Source organism: Nelumbo nucifera, chromosome 2, assembly GCF_055504915.1.
Source record: "Nelumbo nucifera cultivar China Antique chromosome 2, China Antique-T2T, whole genome shotgun sequence".
NCBI classification, from domain to species: Eukaryota; Viridiplantae; Streptophyta; class Magnoliopsida; order Proteales; family Nelumbonaceae; genus Nelumbo; species Nelumbo nucifera.
The window spans coordinates 4,060,780-4,084,325 of NC_142650.1; the positions used below are offsets into that span (position 1 = coordinate 4,060,780).

Consider the following 23,546-nt stretch of genomic DNA (forward strand, 5'->3'; position numbering starts at 1 on the left):
AAACTGCTTGTGTGAAATGAAATCATATCCTTTTATGTTGATTTTTAAGTATGGAAAACATTTAATTTGGACCGGATGCATTTCAATTGGATTGAACTGGATCCGGTTTGTATGGGGTTTGAACCGGATTTGATCCAATCCATTTGTAAATAGATCAATATTGGACTAGACTGGATTGGACCAAATCCTATCCAATTGACAGTCCTAGCAGATACCTCAATCCCCATCCCTGACCCTGATTGGGGATTCCTATTAATCCCGATCCATGTATATTCCCATTTGGATTTGAAAGTCAGACCACCATCAAGAATAGAAAAATTGCCATCCCTAAATAGGGGCAGATCCGAATTCTCTCAAACGGGGCACCTCTGAGAGGAATTCACATCTGCCTTTGTCAGAACGTGCCTCAAAAACGTCCAACATGCACATTTTAACGTCCCAGATGTGCCTTCGCGGATCCGGAAAGCTTTGCAACTTGCAAATTTCTCTATATTCTCGAACCTAGTGCAGATCTGTATCAGTTGTCCAAACCTACACCTTTTGACGATAAAATACTAATCGAATGGACAACTTAGTAGCCAAGTCAGCGATCCGCGTGAAAACTTATCTTCCAATAAGGCTTTACCGAAATCCTCTTCTCTATATATACCCCGCTCAACTACGAAACCAATTCATATCAAGTTTTAAGCTCTTCCAAGTCTCTCCCAGATTTTATATTTAGTTTTTCCCGCCTGAAGCAGCCTCCTCTTCCCTCTCTTTCACTCTCTTTCTTTGTATTTACTCTTGCGATGGCACCAAAGGCCGAGAAGAAGCCCGCTGAGAAGAAACCCGCGGCTGAGAAGCCGGCAGAGGAGAAGAAGACCGTAGCCGAGAAAGCTCCGGCCGAGAAGAAGCCAAAAGCGGAGAAGAGGCTACCGAAGGAGGGCGCCGCTTCCGGAGACAAGAAGAAGAAGAAGCGAGTGAAGAAGAACAGCGAGACATACAAGATCTACATCTTCAAGGTGTTGAAACAGGTACATCCTGACATCGGTGTCTCAAGCAAGGCCATGGGCATCATGAACAGTTTCATCAACGATATCTTCGAAAAGCTCGCTCAGGAGGCCTCTAGGTTGGCCCGTTACAACAAGAAGCCCACCATCACCTCTCGGGAGATCCAGACTGCTGTTCGTCTTGTTCTTCCTGGCGAATTGGCCAAGCATGCCGTTTCCGAGGGCACCAAGGCAGTGACCAAGTTCACTAGTTCTTAATTGCAGATCAGTGTTTAGTCTCTTCCCTTTTCTAGGGCAGAAGAGCAAACTAAGTGTCTAATACGTGGAAGATTTATGATATCTAGGCTTTCTTTCAATTCACTGTTTCGTTGAACTGATTTTTTTTTTTTTTCTTTTTTTCTTTTTTCTTGCTTGGATTGTCCAGATCCATTAGTTACTGACTGTAAATTATGAAATGAAGTCCTTATTAGGTGTTCTTTATTATCATTGTCGTGTATATGTTTTACTTTAGCTCTCTCTCCTTTTATCACATCCCCCTGGCATTGTGATTCTTTCTTTGAATTTGGTTTAAGTATCACTTTTTGATAAATCTCTACCCAATTTATGGGATTTTTTAATGGTTGGTGGTTAACGGTGGCAGCTAGTTAGTACAAGATACTTGAGGTGACTTCATATATGGGTTCAAGTGAACCAAAGCCATGCTGAACCCGACCTGTTGATATGATCTAGACCCAGCGTGACCCTCTAACCCAACCTAAGATGCATGTTTCATCCAAGGTTTAAAGTATGATATAATAATCTGGTTTGCTAAAACTATATATTGATTATTTTTTAATTTTAATAAAAATGAAAAAATATAATTATAAAAATTAAAATAAATAACTTAAGATTTAATTTTCTTAAAAGTTTAGTAAAAGCTAAAAACTATAAAAATAATTTATTTTATCTATTTAAATGATTTATGTGTTTCATTTTACAATTATATATAAAATAAAATGAATGCATATTTATTATTTAAAAAAGTATAGTTCCTATTTATGTAAAAGTTGTAAATAAAAAAAATGATTATATATTAAAATGAAGACATTTTAGTGTTATTAATGTATTTATATGATTATTATATATTTTCCTAATATATTCAAACTTTGTATCCATATCTGTATTTGAATGATTTAATATACAAATTATAAGGTTTTGCGCTTTACATATTTTTATTTGTAATCTTTCCAAACTGAGCCATAATTTCATAAGAGATTTTGGAATTGGAATGTTAGGCAACAAATGGTACCAAAAATCCAAACCAATACCCATCGATGGTTTTTGAACTGCTCTTGACTCGGATGATTGGATCATTCAGCCCAAGAATCGTCCAGACAACTGGTTTTGTTTTACCTCAAACTCGATCATTGGTCAAAAACCGTTGAATCAGTTAATGACCTATTGACCCAGGCGGTCGAATTGTCAACTTGTTCAATAGTTTTGGCTGTTTTTTTACTTTTATTTTTATTTTTTGTCAAAATGGGTCATCCATTCAAACCAAACAATCAAACTATTGACCCAAAAGTAGGTGGTCAAAACAGTTCCATTTCCGAATCAATTTTTAAAACCATGTACACACCACTCATTTATCTATCTCTTAGGTTCCAAGTTACTCAAGTCAAACCTATTCATTCAAACCCTCCTTCCAATGGGGTTGTAGGGAATGAGATCTGCTCCTCACACTTGGGCACCTCACATGCACATCCACCGTGCATTGGAAACATCTCCCGTGAATAATAACTTGTAAGTACAGGAGATATTCCCAATGCATGGTAGGATGTGCGTGTGAGGAGCAGATCAGTGTCGGGTTGTAGACACATGTATGCCCATGGGGAAAGTAATTCTTCATGTTATTTTTATGGTTAATCATCACAAAATCAGTATTGATTTTGACTCTGAAAACATCCACTTTGTGCGAAAAAAAAAAAAAACCAATTAGGACTATCCAATTTACCTCCCAGTTCAAAATATTGATACGTATGAAGTATCAATAGCTTTTTTTTTTTTTATTGTTATTTTTTTTCAAATCTCTTGACCCGGTCAAATCCCCTGAACTGATACACTGGTTTAAGGTCCATCCATCATTCCATCTCTTGAACCGGTCAAAATCCCAAAACACTCTGGAGGGATATATCAGGAAGCCCCCAATACGATGTATCGGCCAATACGGCCCAGTATGTATCAAAGTTTTGAAACTTGCCGTGAAGAGCTGGGACCAAGATTTAAGTATCAAAACTCTTAATTTGAAAAATCAACATATCAAGTGTTTGTTTCATCAGATACTCCCATGTCACATTAGGTATTAATAATATAAAATAATTAAAATGCGTTATCTATCTATCTATCAATCTATATATAGATTGATAGATAGATAGATAGATAACGCATTTTAGTTATTTTATATTATTAATACAGCTTGCTTTGTTTTCTCTATTTTTTCCTTTAGATATAGGGGTTGATACAAATCAAGGTTTTCACAAGCTATTCTAACTTTGCTCATAAAAAGAAGCTTGATTCGACTTGATCTAAATCGAATTGGTATTCATACTGTCGATTCAGAGAAAAGAAGTTTGTAAACTGAATCTCTTGAGACACTTGAACCCTTAAGTGTGTCAACTGGTTATGTTTTACCAGCAAGATCAACCTAAACAATTATGCAATCAAAGTCATCACGAAGAGAAACCCCCTTAGACCGTACAGGAGAATAATCATAAGAATTGTTTTATGGTTTATGGCTCAGAAAGTCCACGTGTTTGTTTCAAATCCTTTTTTTTTATCAGTTTATTTTAAGTCTCCTTTTATAAAAACAAACCAAACCCATATCATTTTATAGATTTATAAAGAAATAAAGGAGCAGGATCGAAGAGAGATGTTAAGATTATTTAGGTGTCCCTGGCACCTCTCAGGACATTTTTGTTCTCACTGTTTTTGCACATAATTTCTCCACTTAAAATTTGAGTCTAATTTCTTCTTAAAACCTCACATCATCTAATTATCATAATCTCCATCATAGAGTATCAAACTGAGGTTGATGAGGCAAGCAGGAACAAATATAAGAAGAGAGGAAATAGAGAGTGAGGAACAAGTAGGGAGAGAAGAAAACAGTATCGTGGTGGTTGTGCAAGAGGGAGTGGAGGGACGGTGAGGAAAGATATGAATGATTATAGAGGATGTGTTATAAGTGTCTACCATTTTTTTTTTGATAAATAGTTAATAGTGTCTACCATTCACCATTGTTATTCTCCCAACATGGTCTTTTCTCAAACTTCACATAGAAGATGCTTTGGTTTGGATTTTTTTTCACCATCATCAGTTCTCCCATTGTGCTACTTTTCCAAACTTCAATCTAGGCCTTCCACTTTTGAGGTACCATGGGGGTGGGGCTCAGCTGGTCAAGGGTCTAGTAGTTTTGTTGCCAATTTTTGTTTTGTCTTTCCTTCTTCAACCCACACAGATCAGATGGTTTAACTACTCATCCATTAATTGCCAGCTCCTGAGGTTAGAGGTCTAGTACAAGAATAAGATTTTGGTTCTTTAACCCTATGTATGGTTTGAAGGAAAATGTAGGCAAAGGAAGGGAAAGGTAGGGAAACCTTTACAACCCTTGTATCGGTTTCCCTGTCTTTCTCTTCCTTTCCTTACCTTTTCCTTCAAACCAAACATAGCCTATTAAGTGAAATGACTGGAGAAAATGAGGTTCTGTTTTGGGTGATTATGCTGATTACAGTTTGCACATGACGCAAACTTGAGAAATGGAGATATAAAAAAATTGAGACAGTTGTTTTGCCTTAGAATTATATATGGAATTGATACAAAGAAATTGTAAATGTATCTTGATGAAATTCTATAAAACATGGTACTATTGTTTAGCAAGATATTCTAGGCCTAAAAGAATCCCTTGCACTTTGAAGAAATGGTGCAAGCAACCAAACAAAACAATTCCAAAGGACTTACAACTTACAAGCTTAGCCTTACTACATCAAACTTCGAGAGAAAAAAGGTTCAGGATGATATGAATCGAGTTTACTGGAAACTATTACCCCAGGAATGCAAATATGCAGTAATTTTATGGGATAAGATGCTCTGTGTTAAAATCAGCAACTTGAATGCCGAGTATGCTGAGTTTTGTTCCTCTCGAATTCTCATTTCCTATGTGATAAAGGAAAGGTACATAGAAAAAGCAAATTTAAGAGCGTCGAAGCGTTTAAACTCCGTAAATTTCACGGCAAAAAATGCTCATTCGTAATCTGTTTCTTCTATTTACCCCTTTTCCCATGTGATAAGCAGTAATTGCTATATCGCAGTCCAAGTCATGTTGAAATCATAAAGCAAACAAAGCATGATTGAAACGAAAGAATGTTCTGTTTCTTACAATAACAGTAGCAAAAAGCAGAATCGAGGCCATCTATCGATTTCAACGTCCTCTTCGCCCGAGTCGATGATAAACCCTGATAATCCACAGTCACAGAACAAAACTTGGCCCCCTGGGACCTACGGACGCTTCGTCATCTTAGATAATCTGAGAAACATGGAACAGGCTTCAATCAAGCAAAGTCAAAGCAGCGAAACAAGGAGATTTTTCAAGCATCTCTGTTTTCGTCTTGATTTAAGGTTCCAAACTTCTGCTTGAAAGAGTCCTGCTTCTGTAGCCACATCATGTGTCCCTGCACAATTGAAGAGTGAGAAAAGTTCGATCGGAAAAACAGAGGAATTGGAGCTCATCTATCTCAATGCAAAGAAAGATAGAGAGGAATCGAACCTGAAGGCCTTATTGTTGGCAATTGAAACTTACCTGAAGAGAAGCTGCCCAGGCAATTAGAAATGAAGCGAACCAGAATTTCTTGTCCTTGAGCAACTGTTTTGCTTCCATTCTCATCCGAAACCCTAACAACTGCCTAGTCAATTGGAACTTTCCCAAAGAGCAGATCACAATTCCTCGAAAACAGAAAAGCAAAATTCTTAAGCCTCTATCTCTCTCTCACATGTATACACAGTAGAAAATGTTATAACACATGGTCCCGTAGCTCAGTTGGTTAGAGCGTTGGTCTTATGAGCCCAAGGTTTAGGTTCGAGACCCGCTCTCAAAGGTGTATTTATAGTCGCTCACGAAAGCCCTAGGCCCATTGATGCCAGCGCTTAAAGGTGTATACGAAAGTCCTAGGCCCATTGATGCCAGCGCTTAAAGGTGTATACAAAAGCCCTAGGCCCATTGGTGCAGCGCTTAAAGGTGTATTTATAGTCGCTTACGAAAGCCCTAGGCCCATCAATCAATCAGAAGTCCAACTGCAACTTGATTATGAGTTAATGACTAGTTGACTACCTAGCAAGCACCAAGCAGTTTCCAAGTTGGAAAAGTTGGTTTGGCTTTGGCATCACTCAATCATTTTTATTTACTTCCTCAACAAACAGGTACTCTTGAATTCTTTGCATTCCTCCTACACTCCAAATGAATAAGTCAGTCAGCTTGCTGAGTCTGTCTGTCATTCAATTATAAAACCCTATTTTTATTCTTTTATCCTTCCTGGTGTTCACCAAACAGAAACCAGCCTACAGTCATATAGTAGTGCAGCGAAAAGTAAAAAAATTTCATTGCCCTATCCACCTACCGTCCTACAATATGCACATTTTATTTTTGAGTCCAGATCACCTACACTTTACGACTTACATTAACAATGAGAATTCATCAAAATTCACAGGGTTGATTTTGATTGGCCAAATTCTCAAACGTGACCTCTCCAATCAAAAAGGCAAAAGCACCCCCTTAGACTTAGAATATGGGTGAATTTTCATCGGTTAGTGTACAAGGGTATTTATTACGTCCAGACTGATTCATTTTTGGTGAACTTTCACTGCGTAATTCAGAAAAATTGTTAGATTCACTGATCAACTGGAAAACCCAGACGCGACTTAATGGCGGACCAAGTGGATTGCTAATGCATCAAAGTTCAATCATCACCCAGTTCCAACTTCCAAGTTCATCTACCTGGTACCAGCACGCTTGTGCATTACTGCATAAGAATGAAGCTACATTTCAAGCAGATGGAGATGAACAAAGAAAGCTTTGGGAGAGTCGAACAATCGGTGGTTCCGGGAGACCTCACTTCCCTTTCCATCATTACCTTCTTAACCTTGTTAAACATTATGGCAACGTGCCATTCACATCTAAATTCTGTACATGTTGAAATTGAAAAAGGAAATAAAACTCTTCAGGGTCGCCAGTGAAAGGCTCCCGTCACAAGCAGGCTGCGGGCCTGTAAATGGCAAATTCATAACTCAGAAACCAGTCAGTAAACCAACCAATACATTGTCCCCAGAGAAAGAAGGAAATGATCACTCAATTAGCTATTGTTTCATGGAGGCAATCTTCCAGACAAGCAGAGGGAAAGCTTATCTCTCAGGATGGAGGCATTCTTGTCAACTGAGTCACATATCTGCTGACGATAACCTGAGTCATGGTTGTGAGACAAAGGCATCTCATCCTGCACCTCATCCTCCAGATCAATGACGATGTTGTGCAGTAAGCAGCATACAAGAATTATCCTTGGCAATTTATGCTTGTCGGGTCTCCACATCACTCCTTGAACAATCCTCCACATTTCTTTCAACCTTGCCAAGGCCCTATGTGCCACCACGCGGGTTGCAAAATGCCTCTTGTTGAACTCGGTACTGGATTCTGAAAGATCTTTTCCTTGATAAGGTGTGACAAGCCAGGGCAACAAAGGGAATCCTACATCCCCAATTATGTATTCTCTCACCTCTGATCCTTCAGACAACTTCATCTTTTTCCCATTCAACCTCTTTCCTTTCTCACAAAGCTTGAAGAAGCCTGAATTCTGTAACACAATGGAGTCATTCAAGCTCCCTGGCCACCCAGTAACGATGTCCCTGAACCTCATCTCAGGATCCACAATTGCCTGCAACACCATGCTGTGGTTCTTCTCATGATCGAACCAAACATCATTTGAGGGGTCTACTGAAGGCAAGCACATCATGATGTGAGTGGTATCAATTGCACCGCAACAGTTTGGGAGGCCCCGGATTTTCTCAAACTTAGACTTTATCTCTGTCATCTCTGTTTCTGTGGCAGGCCAACGAAGGTGGTGGAGCCCTCTTTCTTCCATGGCCTCCACAAACCTCCAGGTCACTTGAGAAACTGTTGATTGGCTGATTCCAAATGATTCACCAATTGTCAATAGCGACTCACCAGAGCTTAGCCTTCTTAGAGCAACAGCTACTTGATCATTTATTGACAGAGGCTTGCCATTTGTACCCATAAAATTTGATGGCTTTGCCATCATATCTTCCTTTACAAGTGAACAGATGTAGTTGAAGGTCTTCCTCGAGACTTTGAATACAGACTCAAATTTATCCAAACCATTTGACAGAGATAAAGGCCCTGCAAAGGAGCAAAAGAAAGTAGTAGTCATTCATGAGTGTTAATTATTCAGATACTAGTATTCAATATTCCTTCTGAAATCTTGCTAGGTAAGAGTAAAAGTGCTGCTTACAAACCCCATATCCACACTGGATTGATTGATCTAAGAACCAGCACCAATCTTCCAAAATTAATAGAAACAACATAAAATAGGAATTCAATGGAGTTGGCAGGGTTTTTTTTTTTTTTTCTTTTCTTGATTGGTAACTGATCCCAGTTTATTAATGCATGAAAAAAAAGTGTTAGTGGTGTTAGTGAAGGGGTATTTTGATCTTTGCACTTGTTGAGAATGTTGATGTGTACTGTTATGTTAGTTCGAGTGCCTCTTACTTAAATAAGGGCACTTAAGTCTTTTCCAATAAGTTAATAATATAATAACAGGTCTGGCCGAATCTAGGGATAACTTTTTTCTCTAATTTGAACCAGACCTCTCTTTTCCCTCTTCTTCTTTCCTCTCTTACTTCTACTTCTTGCTGTTCACTTTACTTTACAGTCAACGAACAAGACAGAATTCTAGGGCAGGTCGAACTTCAACATGGTATCAGAGCCACATTGAACAAATCAGACTTGCTAGAATGCTGTCTTCTGCGCATTCGAACTAGGGTTTCTCTTGGGTTTCTCAGCTGTGAGTTGGAGACTGGGAAAAGGGCTGAAAAGGAGTGATCGCCCTCTTCCCTTGGAGGTTCCTATGCCTCCAATTGTGTCGTTGGTGATTGGTTGCTGTGGTTTCTAAGCCCTAATTAGGGCTGGTACGTGTGGTGCAGTGGTGTCTCAGTCCTTCGTGTGGTTGGCCTTCAGGCGATGAGGTAAAGTTTCCTTTTATGCATATTTTCTGTTATGGAATACATGAGAGGTGTAGTACAGTTCGTATGATGGGTTTTCAGATTGCAGTATGCTAGGGTTTATTCTGGTTTGTGTGTGATTCGAAGGGCAATAGTGTCTACTTAATGGTGAAACTTCCGGTAGCTGTGGATTAGGGTTTGTGGTGTTACAAGTGTGGTTTTCAGCATTTAATATTGCTGAAATTAGTGTGAAGACTTCGGTGAGTAGGGTTTGTGGTGTTGCAGTTTTCAGCATTTAATATTGCTGAAATCAGGGTGTAGATTTCGGTGAGTAGGGTTTGTGGTGTTGCAGTTCTCAGCATTTATTACTGTTGAAATCAGTGTGCAGATTTCGGTGAAGTGTTTGTGTGTAGTGCTCAGAATTCAGTGATAAGGGAGTTCGGCAATGGCAGATAACAGTGATAGTAAACCTAGTGTCATGATATCTACTGACTACCTGAATGTCCAAATGACCTCCATTAAACTGAATGGAGAGAACTATGTCCCTTGGGCCAAGTCTGTAGAGGTTTTTCTGAAGGCGAAGAAGAAAGTGAAGCACATAAGAGAGGAGAAACCCCCCGCTAATTCTCAGGAGTATGAAGACTGGGAACAGGAAGATGCACAGATCATCACATGGTTGTGGAACAGTATGGAACCCAGAATCAGTGTGAACTTCATGTTTCTTGACACAACCAAAGAGGTGTGGGATCATGCTAAGAAACTGTATTCAGGTCAGGATAATACCACTAGGGTATATCAACTGTATCAGGAATACTTCAATCTACAACAGGGAAATCAGAGCCTTGAGGAGTACTATGCCAATGTGAGAAATATCCGTAATGAGTTAAACGTCTATCATCCTCTCACTTCTAATGTCAAAGTTCAACAGCAACAGCGAGAGCAGCTTGATGTGACACGGTTTCTGGTGGGGCTGAAGTCTGAGTATGAACCAGTACGAGCCCAGATACTAGGGGGATCTGCTCTTCCATCTTTAGAGGAGGTGTTTGCTCGTCTTCGAAGGGCTTCCATTGGATCTATGGATTCTAATGTCTCAGATAAATCAGCATTTGCAGTATCGAGAGGTCGAGGTGGCAGAAGTGGGGCTCGAGGAGCCCAGCCTGGCAGGAGTGGTAGTGGTGGACCTACACATATCCGTGGTGGTGGTCGTATTGGAGGCAGAGATTCAGGGGGAGCTCGTGGTAGAGGACGTGGCTCGGGTCCACAGAAGTGTACTCAATTGTGGTTTGGATGGACATACTATTAACTACTGCTATGACTTACATGGTCCTCCCTCGACGTGGGCCAACCATGCCATGACTAGTGACACCAGTTTCAGCTCTAGACAGGAGAACCGGGCAGCTGATTCGATGCCTCCTACTCCCTCAGATGGTCCAGGCAAGGAGATGGTGAGTGTTCCTCGGGATGAGTATGAAAGGTTTGTTCAATCCAAGTCGCAGCAGAACACAGCTACCATTGCACACTCAGGTATGGCTTGTTTGGCATCCACACCCAACCCCTGGATTATTGACTCTGGAGCCTCCGATCACATGACGGGAACTCCAGGTGTGTTTTCATCTCTCACCCATTGCTCAACATCACAATCTGTTACCCTTGCTAATGGCTCCACATCATCTATCTGTGGTGTTGGTAATGTTGACCTAGACCCTGTATCCCTATCCTCTGTTTTATTTGTACCTAAGCTTCCATTTAATCTTATGTCTGTTAGTAAGCTGACCAAGTCCCTTAAGTGCTCCATCACATTTTACCCCTCTATGTGTGTTTTTCAGGATCTCAAGACGGGGATGAAGATTGGTGGAGGGCATGAAGCCAGTGGACTGTATTATCTTGATGGTGGTGGAAGAACGTCAACAGCCCTTCAGTCATCTATTTCTCCTCTCCAGTGGCATTGTAGATTTGGTCATCCTTCGCTGAAAGTGTTGCAGTCCTTAGTCCCTTCATTGAGTCAACTTTCTGTTTTAGATTGTGAGTCATGTCAATTTGGGAAACACCATCGTGTTCCCTTTCGTTCTAGGGTCGATAACCGTGTGTCGAGTCTTTTTTCTTTAATTCATTCAGATGTTTGGGGTCCTTATAAAGTGATGTCATATAATGGATACAGATATTTTGTTATTTTTGTTGATGACTGTTCAAGAATGACGTGGCTCTATTTAATGAAAGAAATAAGTGAATTATTTGCCATCTTCTAGAAATTTTATGCTGAGATCTGCAATCAATTTGGCGTTCACATCAAAATTTTCCGTTCTGATAATGGTCGTGAATACTTGTCTTCATCTTTTCAAGAATACTTGGACCAACATGGCATTATACACCAAACTTCCTGTGCCTACACTCCGCAACAAAATGGGGTTGCTGAGAGAAAGAACCGACATCTTGTAGAAATGGCACGCTCCCTCATGCACCACATGAATGTTCCCAAAACCTTTTGGAGCGATGCAATGCTCACCTCTTGTTTCTTAATTAATCGGATCCCCACGTCTATTCTTGATGGTCGTTCTCCTTTTAGTGTCTTATTCCCCAACATGTCTCCGTTTCCGCTTCCTCCTTGGGTATTTGGGTGTGTCTGCTTCGTTCATAATCTGGGTCTCGGGACTGACAAGTTAGATGCACGTTCCCTAAAGTGTATCTTCCTTGGCTATTCCCGAACTCAGAAAGGGTACAAGTGTTATCATCCCAGTTCTCGTCGTTCCTTGGTATGTGTTGATGTTACATTCTTCGAGTCTACTCCGTTCTTCGTGGGGTTCGGTGATGCTGCTTCCTCCACACCACCACCTCCTCTTCCTCTTCCTGTGGCTGATCCACCTCCTCTGGTTCCAGTCATGCCTACGTCCTTGCCTCCGGTGCCACCGCCTGTTGACCGTCCACCCATTCGTCATGTGTATACACATCGCCCGCATGTACTGGCTGCAGCTACTTTGACTTCATCACCGTCGACAGATCCAGCTCCAGCTCCGACACCAGCTTCCGACCTAGATCTTCCTATTGCCTTCCGGAAAGGTAAAACGTACCTGCACCCTTCACCCTATTTCCAATTTTGTTTCACTTACTCACCTCTCTGCCTCCCATCGCTAGTTCATCTCTTTGTTATCCTCCGTGGTTGTTCCTAAGGATGTCCAGGAAGCCCTTACCTCTCCAGAGTGGTGTCGTGCTATCGAAGAAGAGCTCTCTACTCTGCATCATAATCACACTTGGGACCTCACCGCTCTTCCTCCTGGGAAGCAGGCTGTCGGTTGTAAGTGGGTGTATAGTGTTAAGTACTTGCCAGATGGTCGTGTTGAGCGCCTGAAGGCGCGACTGGTTGCCAAAGGGTACTCCCAAACCTATGGCATTGACTACACAGAGACATTCTCCCCGGTTGCTAAGATAGGGTCAGTTCGTGTCGTCATCTCCCTTGCAGCTATGTATGATTGGCCTCTACATCAGCTAGATATCAAAAATGCCTTTTTGCATGGTGATTTGCTCGAGGAGGTCTACATGGAGCAACAACCAGGGTTTGTTGCTCAGGGGGAGGATGGTAAGGTATGCAGACTTAAGAAGGCTATATATGGACTTAAACAGTCCCCTTGAGCATGGTTTGGTAGGTTCAGTGAGGTGGTCAAGAAGTTTGGTATGAAACAGTGCCAAGTTGATCATTTTGTCTTCAGTCTTGACTCTTCGGCAGACAAAATAATGTTGGTGGTGTATGTGGATGATATCGTTATGACTGGGAATGATAAAATGGGCATTGACAGATTGAAGGCATTCCTATAGGAACACTTTCAGACAAAGGACCTTGGCAAGTTGAAATACTTTTTGGGCATAGAGGTAGCAAGATCTAAGCATGGCATTAATTTGTGTCAGAGGAAATATGTGCTTGATTTACTGGAAGAAACAGGGTTGTTGGGTAGTAAACCGACTGAGACACGTATGGAAACAAATACGAGGTTGAGTAGTGATATAGGTGAAGTATTTGAAGACCCTGGCAGATACCGACGACTTGTAGGCAAACTAAACTATCTAACCATTACTCGGCCAGATATTTCATTTGCGGTTAGTGTGGTGAGTCAGTTCATGCAGAAACCTTTGGTCCCACATTGGAATGCAGTGCTAAGGATTGTGAGGTATCTGAAAGGAGCTCCTGGTCGTGGTTTGCTGTACAGGAGTGGTGGAAAACTGGTAGTAGAAGGGTACACTAATGCTGATTGGGCAGGTTCTATGTCGGATAGACGATCTACCACAGGCTATTGCACCTTTCTGGGGGGTAACCTGGTAACGTGGAAAAGTAAGAAGCAAATAGTTGTGGCAAGAAGCAGTGCAGAAGCAGAATATAGGGCCATGGCACATACTGCTTGTGAATTAGTGTGGCTAAGGAACCTTCTACAGGAGATAGGATATGACATCAGTACTCCAATGAAGCTCTATTGTGACAATCAGGCAGTGGTTCATATCTCTTCCAATCCAGTGTTTCATGAAAGAACCAAGCACATCGAAGTTGACTGTCATTTTGTGAGAGAGAAGGTGCTGAATGGAGTGATAGAAACTGCATATGTTAGTATGGGAAACCAGTGGGCAGACTTGTTTACAAAAGGTTTGAGTCGGGGGAGAGTGGACTACATATGTAACAAGCTGGGATTATATGATATATACTCACCAGCTTGAGGGGGAGTGTTAGTGGTGTTAGTGAAGGGGTATTTTGGTCTTTGCACTTGTTGAGAATGTTGATGTGTACTGTTATGTTAGTTCGAGTGCCTCTTACTTAAATAAGGGCACTTGAGTCTTTTCCAATAAGTTAATAATATAATAACAGGTCTGGCCGAATCTAGGGATAACTTTTTTCTCTAATTCGAACCAGACCTTCTCTCTTTTCTCTCTTCTTCTTTCCTCTCCTACTTCTACTTCTTGCTGTTCACTTTACTTTACAGTCAACGAACAAGACAGAATTCTAGGGCAGGTCGAACTTCAACAAAAAGAATGAGGTACAAATTAACTACTTGCCTAGAACCCCTTATAAATGGCTTAGGCAAGTTCCTATTGCCTAACCCACTTTTCTTTCTTTGATTTACATACGGTAATCCAGTACCAGTCCACAGACTGATGATTGAGATAGAAACAACCTAGATAGTGACTAAATTGTTCCATGACTACAGTATGCACTGATCAAGTTGTAGATCACCCTGGGTTGGTCTCAATCTCAAGGTACTACTGATATGCTAAATTGAGCATCTATTAAATGACGGACATCTACTAAATGTCCTAAAAGTTCCCACACTAACTTTGAGGCCGGATTATGAACTTGAGAATAAAGTAGAATTCTGGATACAAACCATTAATACTTGTATTCCTCTACAAAGTTCTCATTGATCTGCTACCAATCAAAAAAGAGATTCCCACAGAATAACAAATTCTGAATCATATTACTGTTAGAACCCCAGCTTCTTTGAAAATAGGTTATATGAAAATAATTACTATCTTAATTGTAGAAACCAATATTTCATAAGCCTGTAACAGAACAAACTAAATCAACAGAAAAGGGGTGGGGAAAGAAATAAGTGAAAGAATAGAGAACCAAAGAAGCTCATATGCATGTTACGAGGGGCTCAAACACCATAGCTAATGATTTATCAAGGTCTATGGGGAATGAGAAGCATATATAGTATAGTCCTTGCACCTTGAGAAGCTTGTCTACATGTTTGCATAGTTTTGGATGGACTCTACCTTATTCTTTGACTGATGTCTATCTTGTATATCAGGTCATCAATCTTTCTTCACTATTTCGTAATATTAATTAAGCACTTTTATTTGTTTATTTATTTATGGAAAATATATAAAATTCTAAACAAGGAATTGAAAAAGAGAAAGAGATGGAAATGGGAGGAAAAAGGAGACTTCCACACAAAAAGAGCGTGGAAGGAAAAGGAAGGAGCACAATCACATATTTTGCCCAAAGAAGGTAGGGCTAGACCAAGAGAGGTATCCCAAGAAGAGGAGGTAAACCACAGGCCCATAACCAAAACAAAAGGAGAAAAAGTAAAGATCAATCTTGGGAGGGAATGGCCCCTAAGAGAGGTATCCCAATATATGCTTCAAACTAATTTGTTTCATTCCCAGAAATGAACCCTAAGATGTAAAATGTGCACTTGATTATCTTCAATGACCAGAACCACATATTCCTAATTCATAACTCTCACTACATTGGGGGAGAGGAGAGAGGGTGGGTTGGCACATTGTACACCTTATTAATTTGCCTCCACAATAATTTGTTAAAGGATTAAGTCATCAATCATATAAGATAAATGCTATAATCATTTTATATTGTATAACTTGGGATTTTCTGTCCTTGCTCAAATAAGGCTTGATGCAGGAAAGGATCCTCAGGGAAGGTGGAGTTTTAACTTGTTTTGGGACTGGAAAAAATGTAGATACTACTAGAATGACTCCGAGAGTGTTCTAGGCATCGCATATAGAGGAAGAAAGGATAACTTTCCATCACAGTGGTGTTTCTAGGAATCAATTCTGGAGACAAGAGCATTAAATCCAAGTAAATAAACAATAGTTCTTAATTTTCTTCTCCAAAATACTGTAGTATACGAATTATATAGAGTTCAATGGTCAGTCCATTAGCAATTAACCTTCTTAGAGATGACATTGTGAATGATTACCTCTTGGTCACCTCCTCAAGGATAGCATCCTGATCTTCATATTATCTCCTTCAACTAAGCAAGAAGAAGAGGAAAAGAAACTAGACTTTAACATGACTATTGACAGGCTTTCCTCAATATGTAAACACCTTTAGACCAAAAGGCTGAACTACCAGAAACACCCATGTGGATTTGACAAAGGGACAACAGGAAAACATATAGTGATGTGGGATGGGATGGAGAAAGGTTAGGAATGGCAACGGGGCGGGGTGAGGTGGGGCCGGGTTTTGCCTGCCCCGTACTCGACCCCGAATTCAAATTCCCCGCCTCAAAACCCAGCAGGGCTAAAAATCCTAACCCCATCCCCATCCCCACGGGGAACGGTGATCCCCGACTTTGCCTTGCCTTAGTCATTCTTACTTGTATACTTATTAATTTTTTTTTTTACTTTTTTGAAACTTACCTAGAACTATTTTATATTGTGTAATATAATATAGTATAATATATATATATTATGTTATATAATATAGTCAGGGTGGACAAATACCGTCCCCGGCGCTAGAGTTTCACGTTTTCCCCGAACCCTAATCAATGGTAAAAAAACCCGCCCCGATTGTTTGCCATCTCTAAGAAAGGTCCTACTAGGGTGAATGTAGCATGTAAATGAGAAATGATGAAATTTGTAGATTATAAAGGAAAATAAGTTAATTAATGCTTGAGAATTATTTTAGGAAGGTTATAGTACGTTTAGAGAAGAGATCAGTGGGTTTAGGATGGAGAAAAGAAGTGAAGTTTTGAAGGTGTTTAGGTAAGGAACAAAAGTAGTTGCAGGTGCAACCTTTAGCAGCACAAAATACTCTATAAACTATTAGAGAAGCACAAGGTGCTTGTGCCCATATCACACAAGAAGAGAGAGAAAGAGATTGGGGATAACATGCCTCATAAGGCACACAAATATACAATTTCAAATGAATTCAAAATCATGTCTTAAGTTGAGTCTTAAAATATATTTATAGAGCCAAGTAGGATAGGCCCAACCTCAAAAATTTAATGAACAAGAAGAGGAATAATTAACACCCAAGAACTTCTACTCTCAAATCAACTCTTTAAAAGCATGTAAGAATCACTAATCTAATATAAAGAAGATAAATTACTAAAAGCAGTAGATTATGATCTCACTATAAAAAGTAATTACAAAAACTACTATAAATAGTATGTCCAAACCAAGGTTCTAAATATCGACACAGGCCAATACACCAGATGGGGTGTATCGGTCTGTACCATTGGGCACTTTTATTTTTCATAGTTTTTTTTTCCAAACCTGTTAAGGGGGATTGGTATAATGCCTGTCTACCCCCTGAAACAGGTCAACCCCCTAAACCAAGCTTAAAGTGGCATACCGGTGGGTCACCGATACGATATGTATCAGCCAATACAGACCGATATGTTGCAAAATTTCAATCCTTGGTCCAAACGTTATTATAAATAGTAATTTTATTTTTCACTAAGAATAATAAATTTCTAGAAGATTGAAACTCAACCTTACAACCAACTCCAAGATTCCTTTTCAATTTTAGCTCCTGCATTATAAAGATATGCAAGTAAGGTGGCTTAAAAAATCCAGTTGTCGATTCAAACTCTACCCCACACTTTGCTGGAAGTGATTCAACCCCAAATCTATATACTGCCTGTAATGGACTTTCTTGAGCCAGAATTCAACCTTATCTTTTACTGGGTTAATCCCTGGCTCAAGTCTTTACAGGGTAAATGGTAAAAGGAAACCAAGATGCAAAACATATCTTGTCATCAGCTAGAAAAAGATCCAATATATACATATAGTATGAGAAGAAAGGGAGTGCAGATCTGCTAAACTAGACTAAAATTTCATGAACCAAAAAGAGAAAAATAAGGACTAGTTAAGGAAAACGTTGCCACAATTCAAGGAATAAACCAAACCCCACTTATACTCAAAGCATCAACTAGATCATTTGCTGATACTGGGAATCCTGGAGAACGAGGTAACAATGTTAGAGGCTAGCCTCCAGAAGAAAATGTAATCAAAATGATCATTTGCACTAATCATGTTCTAATTATTATATCAAAATAATAATCACATGATAAATAGATAGAAAACATGAAAGCAGATTCCTATCCACTTAGTGATTTCCAGGTACTATCTTACAGTGGTTAATATCTAGAAGTCGCATCATCTTCTGGCACTGATACCTAGAACTTTGCAATAGAAACTCGAACCACTTTACAATTATCATATACTTCACCATCATACAAAATACCATGTCATGGGTTACTTGAATCAACATTATTTTTTGAAGAAATAAAGAAAGGAAAAACTAAACGTGATAATCTTAAGTTTCTGGTTATTATAAAAGAGATTATGAGGCAAAGGGAGTTGCATTCATCTTGGAGCAAGGCAACTTGTATGGGGAATAAAGGAAACAAATTCCTTTGTCATAGGGGTGAGCATTCGGATTATCCGGTTCGATAAGCCAAAATTTTAAAATAATGTGCCTTGCCCCACTCTTATTTATTGAAGGAACCACTAATAGACCTACTAATAATGTGCTTTCTCATGCGGATGCATTAGTGTTTGCCCCACTCTCATTTATTGAAGGAACCGCTAATAGACCTACTAATAATGTGCTTTCTCATGTGGATGCATTAGTGTTTGCCCCACTCTCATTTATTGAAGGCAATGACAATCCAGGCATACTTCTATGCCTGAGTATGCATGATCATTTGTACATTGGTAACAGGTTACTTAACTATGTACTACACTACAAGACAGGTTCCAGATGCATGTCACACTGAGACAATCTGCAAAAGGCAATGCCAACTTGCAGAACAATGGTTATGAATGCAGTAAGATGAGAATTTAGGTACTGTGATGCATGTACACAGTGAGACAATATGGAAAGCTGAGGTCATATTTCCATCTTGGCAACCATGTAAAATTGGTATATATACAAGAACACTTAATTCTATAGCTTCAGAACTTGCAATTACACATACAAAGACAGGATAATCCAGAAAACAATATTGGAGAAGAAAGGCTTTTGGAGGTCAAAATCCACAATGAAACAACTAACAAGGTTTCCATAATTCCATATTGCCATCATGGAAAGCATGTAAAAATGGATCATATACAAGAAGCCTTAATTCTATACCCTTCAACTCATAATGTTATGTGGAAAGATGGAGAAGAAAATGAAGAAGAAAGACTTGGTGTTGAAATCCAGAAATGAGTGCATGTTTTATTCTTCAATGAGTAAAACAAGGTTATATATTAAGGAAGGGTTTACACAAAAAAAAAAAAAAACAAAAAAAAGTATAAGAGCGATCATCACAAAGAGCAAGGATGCAGATTAACAGTATAGTGTAAAGCAGACATCAAGAAATATAGGAGGAAGAGATTTATCATTCTATAATGATGGTATCATAACTGCTAAAAGCATACTCCCCTCTTTATAATTCAACCTAAAAGGCCTTATCCAAAAAAGATCCATTTACTTGTCACAAACTTAGTATAACAATTTAGGTACTTTTGTTTTCGATTAGCAGAAGATAATTATTTTATTAGAATTAAATAAAGCTGTAGCAGTACAATGTGATGACAGGGATGTCATCCCCAAAAATTTTTAAGCCACAGTTACAAAGAAGTCCCAAAAAAGTTAATAGGTTCCCAGCAGCCCAAAGTACATCAGATTACAATTTTGCCCAAAACAAGCCAGGTCTATCAACTCCTTGCTTTGCCAATATATCTGCCATTCCGTTTGCAGTCCTTCTTATCCAGCCAAAAGTAGAGTTGAATCTCTTTGCCAAGGTATCAATTTCCCTAAAAGCATGTCTGTACTCCAATTTAGGTATTATAAACTGTTACAATAAAGTTGAACTGATGTCCAATAACTAACTGAAAATTTCAGTCCAGAAATGACCCAAATACGTGAGTTTAATTCCTATATTATAAGGGAGAAAGTCAGCAAAATAACTTTGAAGACCACTTCTATTTAGAAGCAAGCTCAACCGATGTTTTGGATGCATATCAGGTATAAGCATCAAGGCACACCTCAGTGTGAGGAGTTCCTAAAATACACTGAGGCTCATATCTGATGCATAGTATGCACATGGACTATACTCCTCAAACTATGAGACATTTATGAGGCAGATGTCTCTGAGTGAGATGTAAGCATTAAGCATGCCTTATATCTGATGTTTTCACCTCACATAAGATATACACCTATATCTCATTTGAAAGAACAATCTTTTATTTTTTAGCTTTGATATTGGTTAGTTGTTTAACCATATTCTTTTGTTTATTATCCTCATATAAATATCAATCATCATCCCTTTTTTCCCTTCCACTTTAGCAACAGTAATTGGAGAGCTAACGTTTTAGGGTTGGGGTGAAAAAACTTCTATCCTATTAAGGGGAGCTTGGAGGGAACATCAGGAAACCACTAAAGGTCCAAGCATCATCTGAAGAACACCACCAACTCGTTGTCTCAGACAAAGGTACAAGATTCACCAAATGGGATTTATACACACACTTACACGCACAAACATATGCATATGTAAGATGCTTGTAAGGCTTATACCACACCTTGAACAAGTGGAAAGCCTTGCATCATGGTTTAGCATCTAAAAATACGGATTCTTAGACAAGCTAGTAGAGGTGTCCATTCTCTTGGATAAAAGGAATGTGGATTTTCATCAATGATTGATCCAGAAAAGTTGGATCTCAATCTCCATCTTGCAACATGAATTTCAGATATATTATCTGGCCAGCAGGAATTCTAATTTGTAACTTAATTTCTCTTTCAAAAACATAATTTCTGTTGCTTATCAGTGTGTTCATTATAGGACAATGTTTTGTTCCCAAGGGTTGATTTTGCAAGTTCTTTCACTTACTATTTGTTGGCATCATCTAAAATGCACCTTAGGATTTCATAAAAGATGAACAGGAGATAAACTAAACCCAAAATATGAGCAGATCACTAAGGGTGATGTTTGCAATAAAAAATGGTATGCCACCTTCCAAAACCTAAATCTCAATATAGTCTATTTTGATCCAAGGTATAGAGGAAGGAAGCAAAACACCTAGCTGAAATTGGAGAAGATAGAAAGGGAAGAAATGAGCTAGGATCCCCTAGACAGAATTACCAATTTACTCATGTTTAGCCAATGAAATTGAGACTAACATTTAAGATGTGGCTAAAATTTCAATGAGAAGTGAGATAGCAAGGTTTTTCCCTAAAAGGTGAAAAACTGAGTTACATCAACCATTGTGCAAATGCTTCCTACAGATGACAATTCTCCAAGTACCATTTTTTCCTCCACATGGCTGTATCTTCGACCCAAGTTCTAAGGCCCTAAAATATCAACGTGTGCTTTAACACCTTATCCCATAAAATGTTACTTGATCCACCTACTACATTGTTTGAGTGACTTAATATCAAATTAGTAGCTCAAAAAAAAAAGGAATATGAAGCCAGGCTAAAACCAGCATTCTTCTGAAGCACCGGCCTCTCAGCCAATAATTGATAATCCCCTTACAACTCAAACCTTTCACCACAAGGCCCAGCATATCCTTCAATAAAGAATACTCGCCCAAGAAAAATACAATGGAAAATTTCACCTAAGACGAACTGGCAATGCCCTATCACTAGTAGATGCCAACAATTCCATCTGTGGTTATCACATTTAAAGCAATTTGAAGAACAAATACCACATTATAGCACCAAAATATTGGCTTGAAGTGTTTGTAAGAGACAATAATATCATGGAAACTTAAAGCAGAAGTGCAGTACCTCATGTTCTTACATCCAAGCCTTAAGAAAAAGGTCAGACATTCTACATGTCTAAGCTAGAACTTTGTAGTGCGGTTCTCTCAAATTATGTGAACTTGAAATGAAAACTATCCTTACAGACAAAGTCAATAAAACTGATAAAAAATAAAGTCAATTAACCTGAAACCCCTTCTTCCCAATCTCGAAGATAAATGAAAAAAAAATTGGCTACAATTGACATGCATAAACAACTTTATTTTGTCCCTTATATAGCATACACTGCCCACCATAAACAACAGTTCCACATTCCTAAAGCCAAATGCAAATGAAAATCCAAAATCATTCATGAATTCCATATTCTGATAGATCGTAAGATGATTTGTCAGAAACACAGGGAGGCAATGGCAAGTTCTTTGACTGGCAATCTACTTTTAAGTGATTCAAATGTGAAGGTGAAATGAAGATTTGACCCAAGGTGGAATTTCACTAAATGAAGTAGTAAATGTTCCTGAACAACAGCGTCCTATGGTTTCCTAAATGTACCGAAAAGAAAAACCAAGAATGTCAGCTAGAAGGCAGATTACTCAGAAGTAGTATAAAATGGAATATTGGGGATCCTCTTTAGCCTATACATGAACCTAAATGTATATTCAACACACCATCAGCACTTCAGCAGGCTTGTATGAGAAATAAGGCAGGAAATTGATCTAATTAACCAAAACTGGGTTGAACCCATGTGCTAAAATTCCACCAAACAAAAGGAAAACCTAACGAGTAACATAATAACTACCATACTGGTCGAACACAGCAAGAGCAGTATCCATATGCATATGTTGAACAAATAAACACAACAACAACAGAATATCAAAAAGAAAAGCCAAGGGAAAATAGTAAGCAACAGTAACAAAGCAAAGGCGATATACCAGTAATTCTCTTGGAGAAGTCGTCCCACCAATCAACGGGCACATCCAGTTGTGACGGCGCTGGGGCGGCCGAGGCTTTTCTTTCAGCCTTCTTGTCTACCTTCCTCTTTCTCTTGAACCCTCTAACAGGTCCCATTGGAACTCGAGAACACAACCGATTGGGAGCTGAGAGGAGGAGCCACCAACGTCGACCGAATAAAATTAAAGAAAAACAACGGAATTCATACAGAAAGGACCCATCACTCGTAAAACCAGATTCCACGGCAAGAGTATAGAGAGACGGTGAAATCAGAAGAGAATAATGGAAGAAGTTGTGGGTCGTGAAGGGCGTAAGAAGCAAAGCATGCAAAAAAGTTTACGGGTGGATATAGTTAATTGTAGAGCATATTAATGGTGATGGAGGTGATGTTTGTGGCGCTAAAAGCATGCAAGCAGGAAGAAAGAGTCGAGGAAATAAGCGGAGTTTGTAAAAGCTTTGACAGGAGAAAAATGAGAAATTTAAGTCTAAGACGTGTTTGTTTACTGTTCTGGACAATGTAGCAAAGCCAAGTAAGAAGACACGGACATGGCCATGGGTATTACTAGTTAGTAGTTTCTCTCTCTCTTCGAATCTACTAAATGCATATAATGTAGAGAGGAAATAATGCATACAAAAAGAGTTTTGTTTGTATTTTTTTTTTTCTTTTGCAAAGTTGTAAATTTCAATATACACGTTTCTCTCTATTGACTGAGGCAATACACAGGTATGATACCTAAATAACTTTGATCAATCAACCTCCCCCTCCCCTGTTTCAAAAAAAAAAAAAGAACTTTCACGGGTCGGGCTTTGGGCTCAAGTTATAGGCCGGGCCCGTTCAAATTTTGACAAAAGATAAAGCCTGAACCCGGCCATGAACAGGT

At 39.1% G+C, this 23,546-nt stretch overlaps 3 protein-coding genes across 3 annotated transcripts; 1 reads left to right on the forward strand and 2 right to left on the reverse strand.

Moving 5' to 3' along the window:
- Nucleotides 1-662: 662 nt before the first annotated feature.
- On the forward strand, nt 663-1,475 carry LOC104594615 (histone H2B-like). Its single transcript, XM_010254991.3, has one exon. The coding sequence runs from the start codon at nt 789-791 to the stop codon at nt 1,245-1,247; it is 459 nt and encodes a 152-aa protein (XP_010253293.1). The 5' UTR covers nt 663-788; the 3' UTR covers nt 1,248-1,475.
- Nucleotides 1,476-4,789: 3,314 nt separating this feature from the next.
- LOC104594616 (hexose transporter) lies at nt 4,790-6,068 on the reverse strand. Its single transcript, XM_010254992.3, has 2 exons — nt 5,821-6,068; nt 4,790-5,692 (listed from the first exon to the last, which is right to left on the reverse strand). The coding sequence occupies exons 1-2, from the start codon at nt 5,902-5,904 to the stop codon at nt 5,609-5,611; spliced, it is 168 nt and encodes a 55-aa protein (XP_010253294.1). The 5' UTR covers nt 5,905-6,068; the 3' UTR covers nt 4,790-5,608.
- A 1,208-nt stretch (nt 6,069-7,276) lies between these two features.
- Nucleotides 7,277-23,233, reverse strand: LOC104594617 (PIF / Ping-Pong family of plant transposase). The gene is made up of 2 exons (XM_010254993.3): nt 22,647-23,233; nt 7,277-8,424 (listed from the first exon to the last, which is right to left on the reverse strand). Exons 1-2 carry the CDS (start codon nt 22,780-22,782, stop codon nt 7,379-7,381), a joined length of 1,182 nt encoding a protein of 393 aa, XP_010253295.1. The 5' UTR covers nt 22,783-23,233; the 3' UTR covers nt 7,277-7,378.
- Between the last annotated feature and the right edge of the window lie 313 nt (nt 23,234-23,546).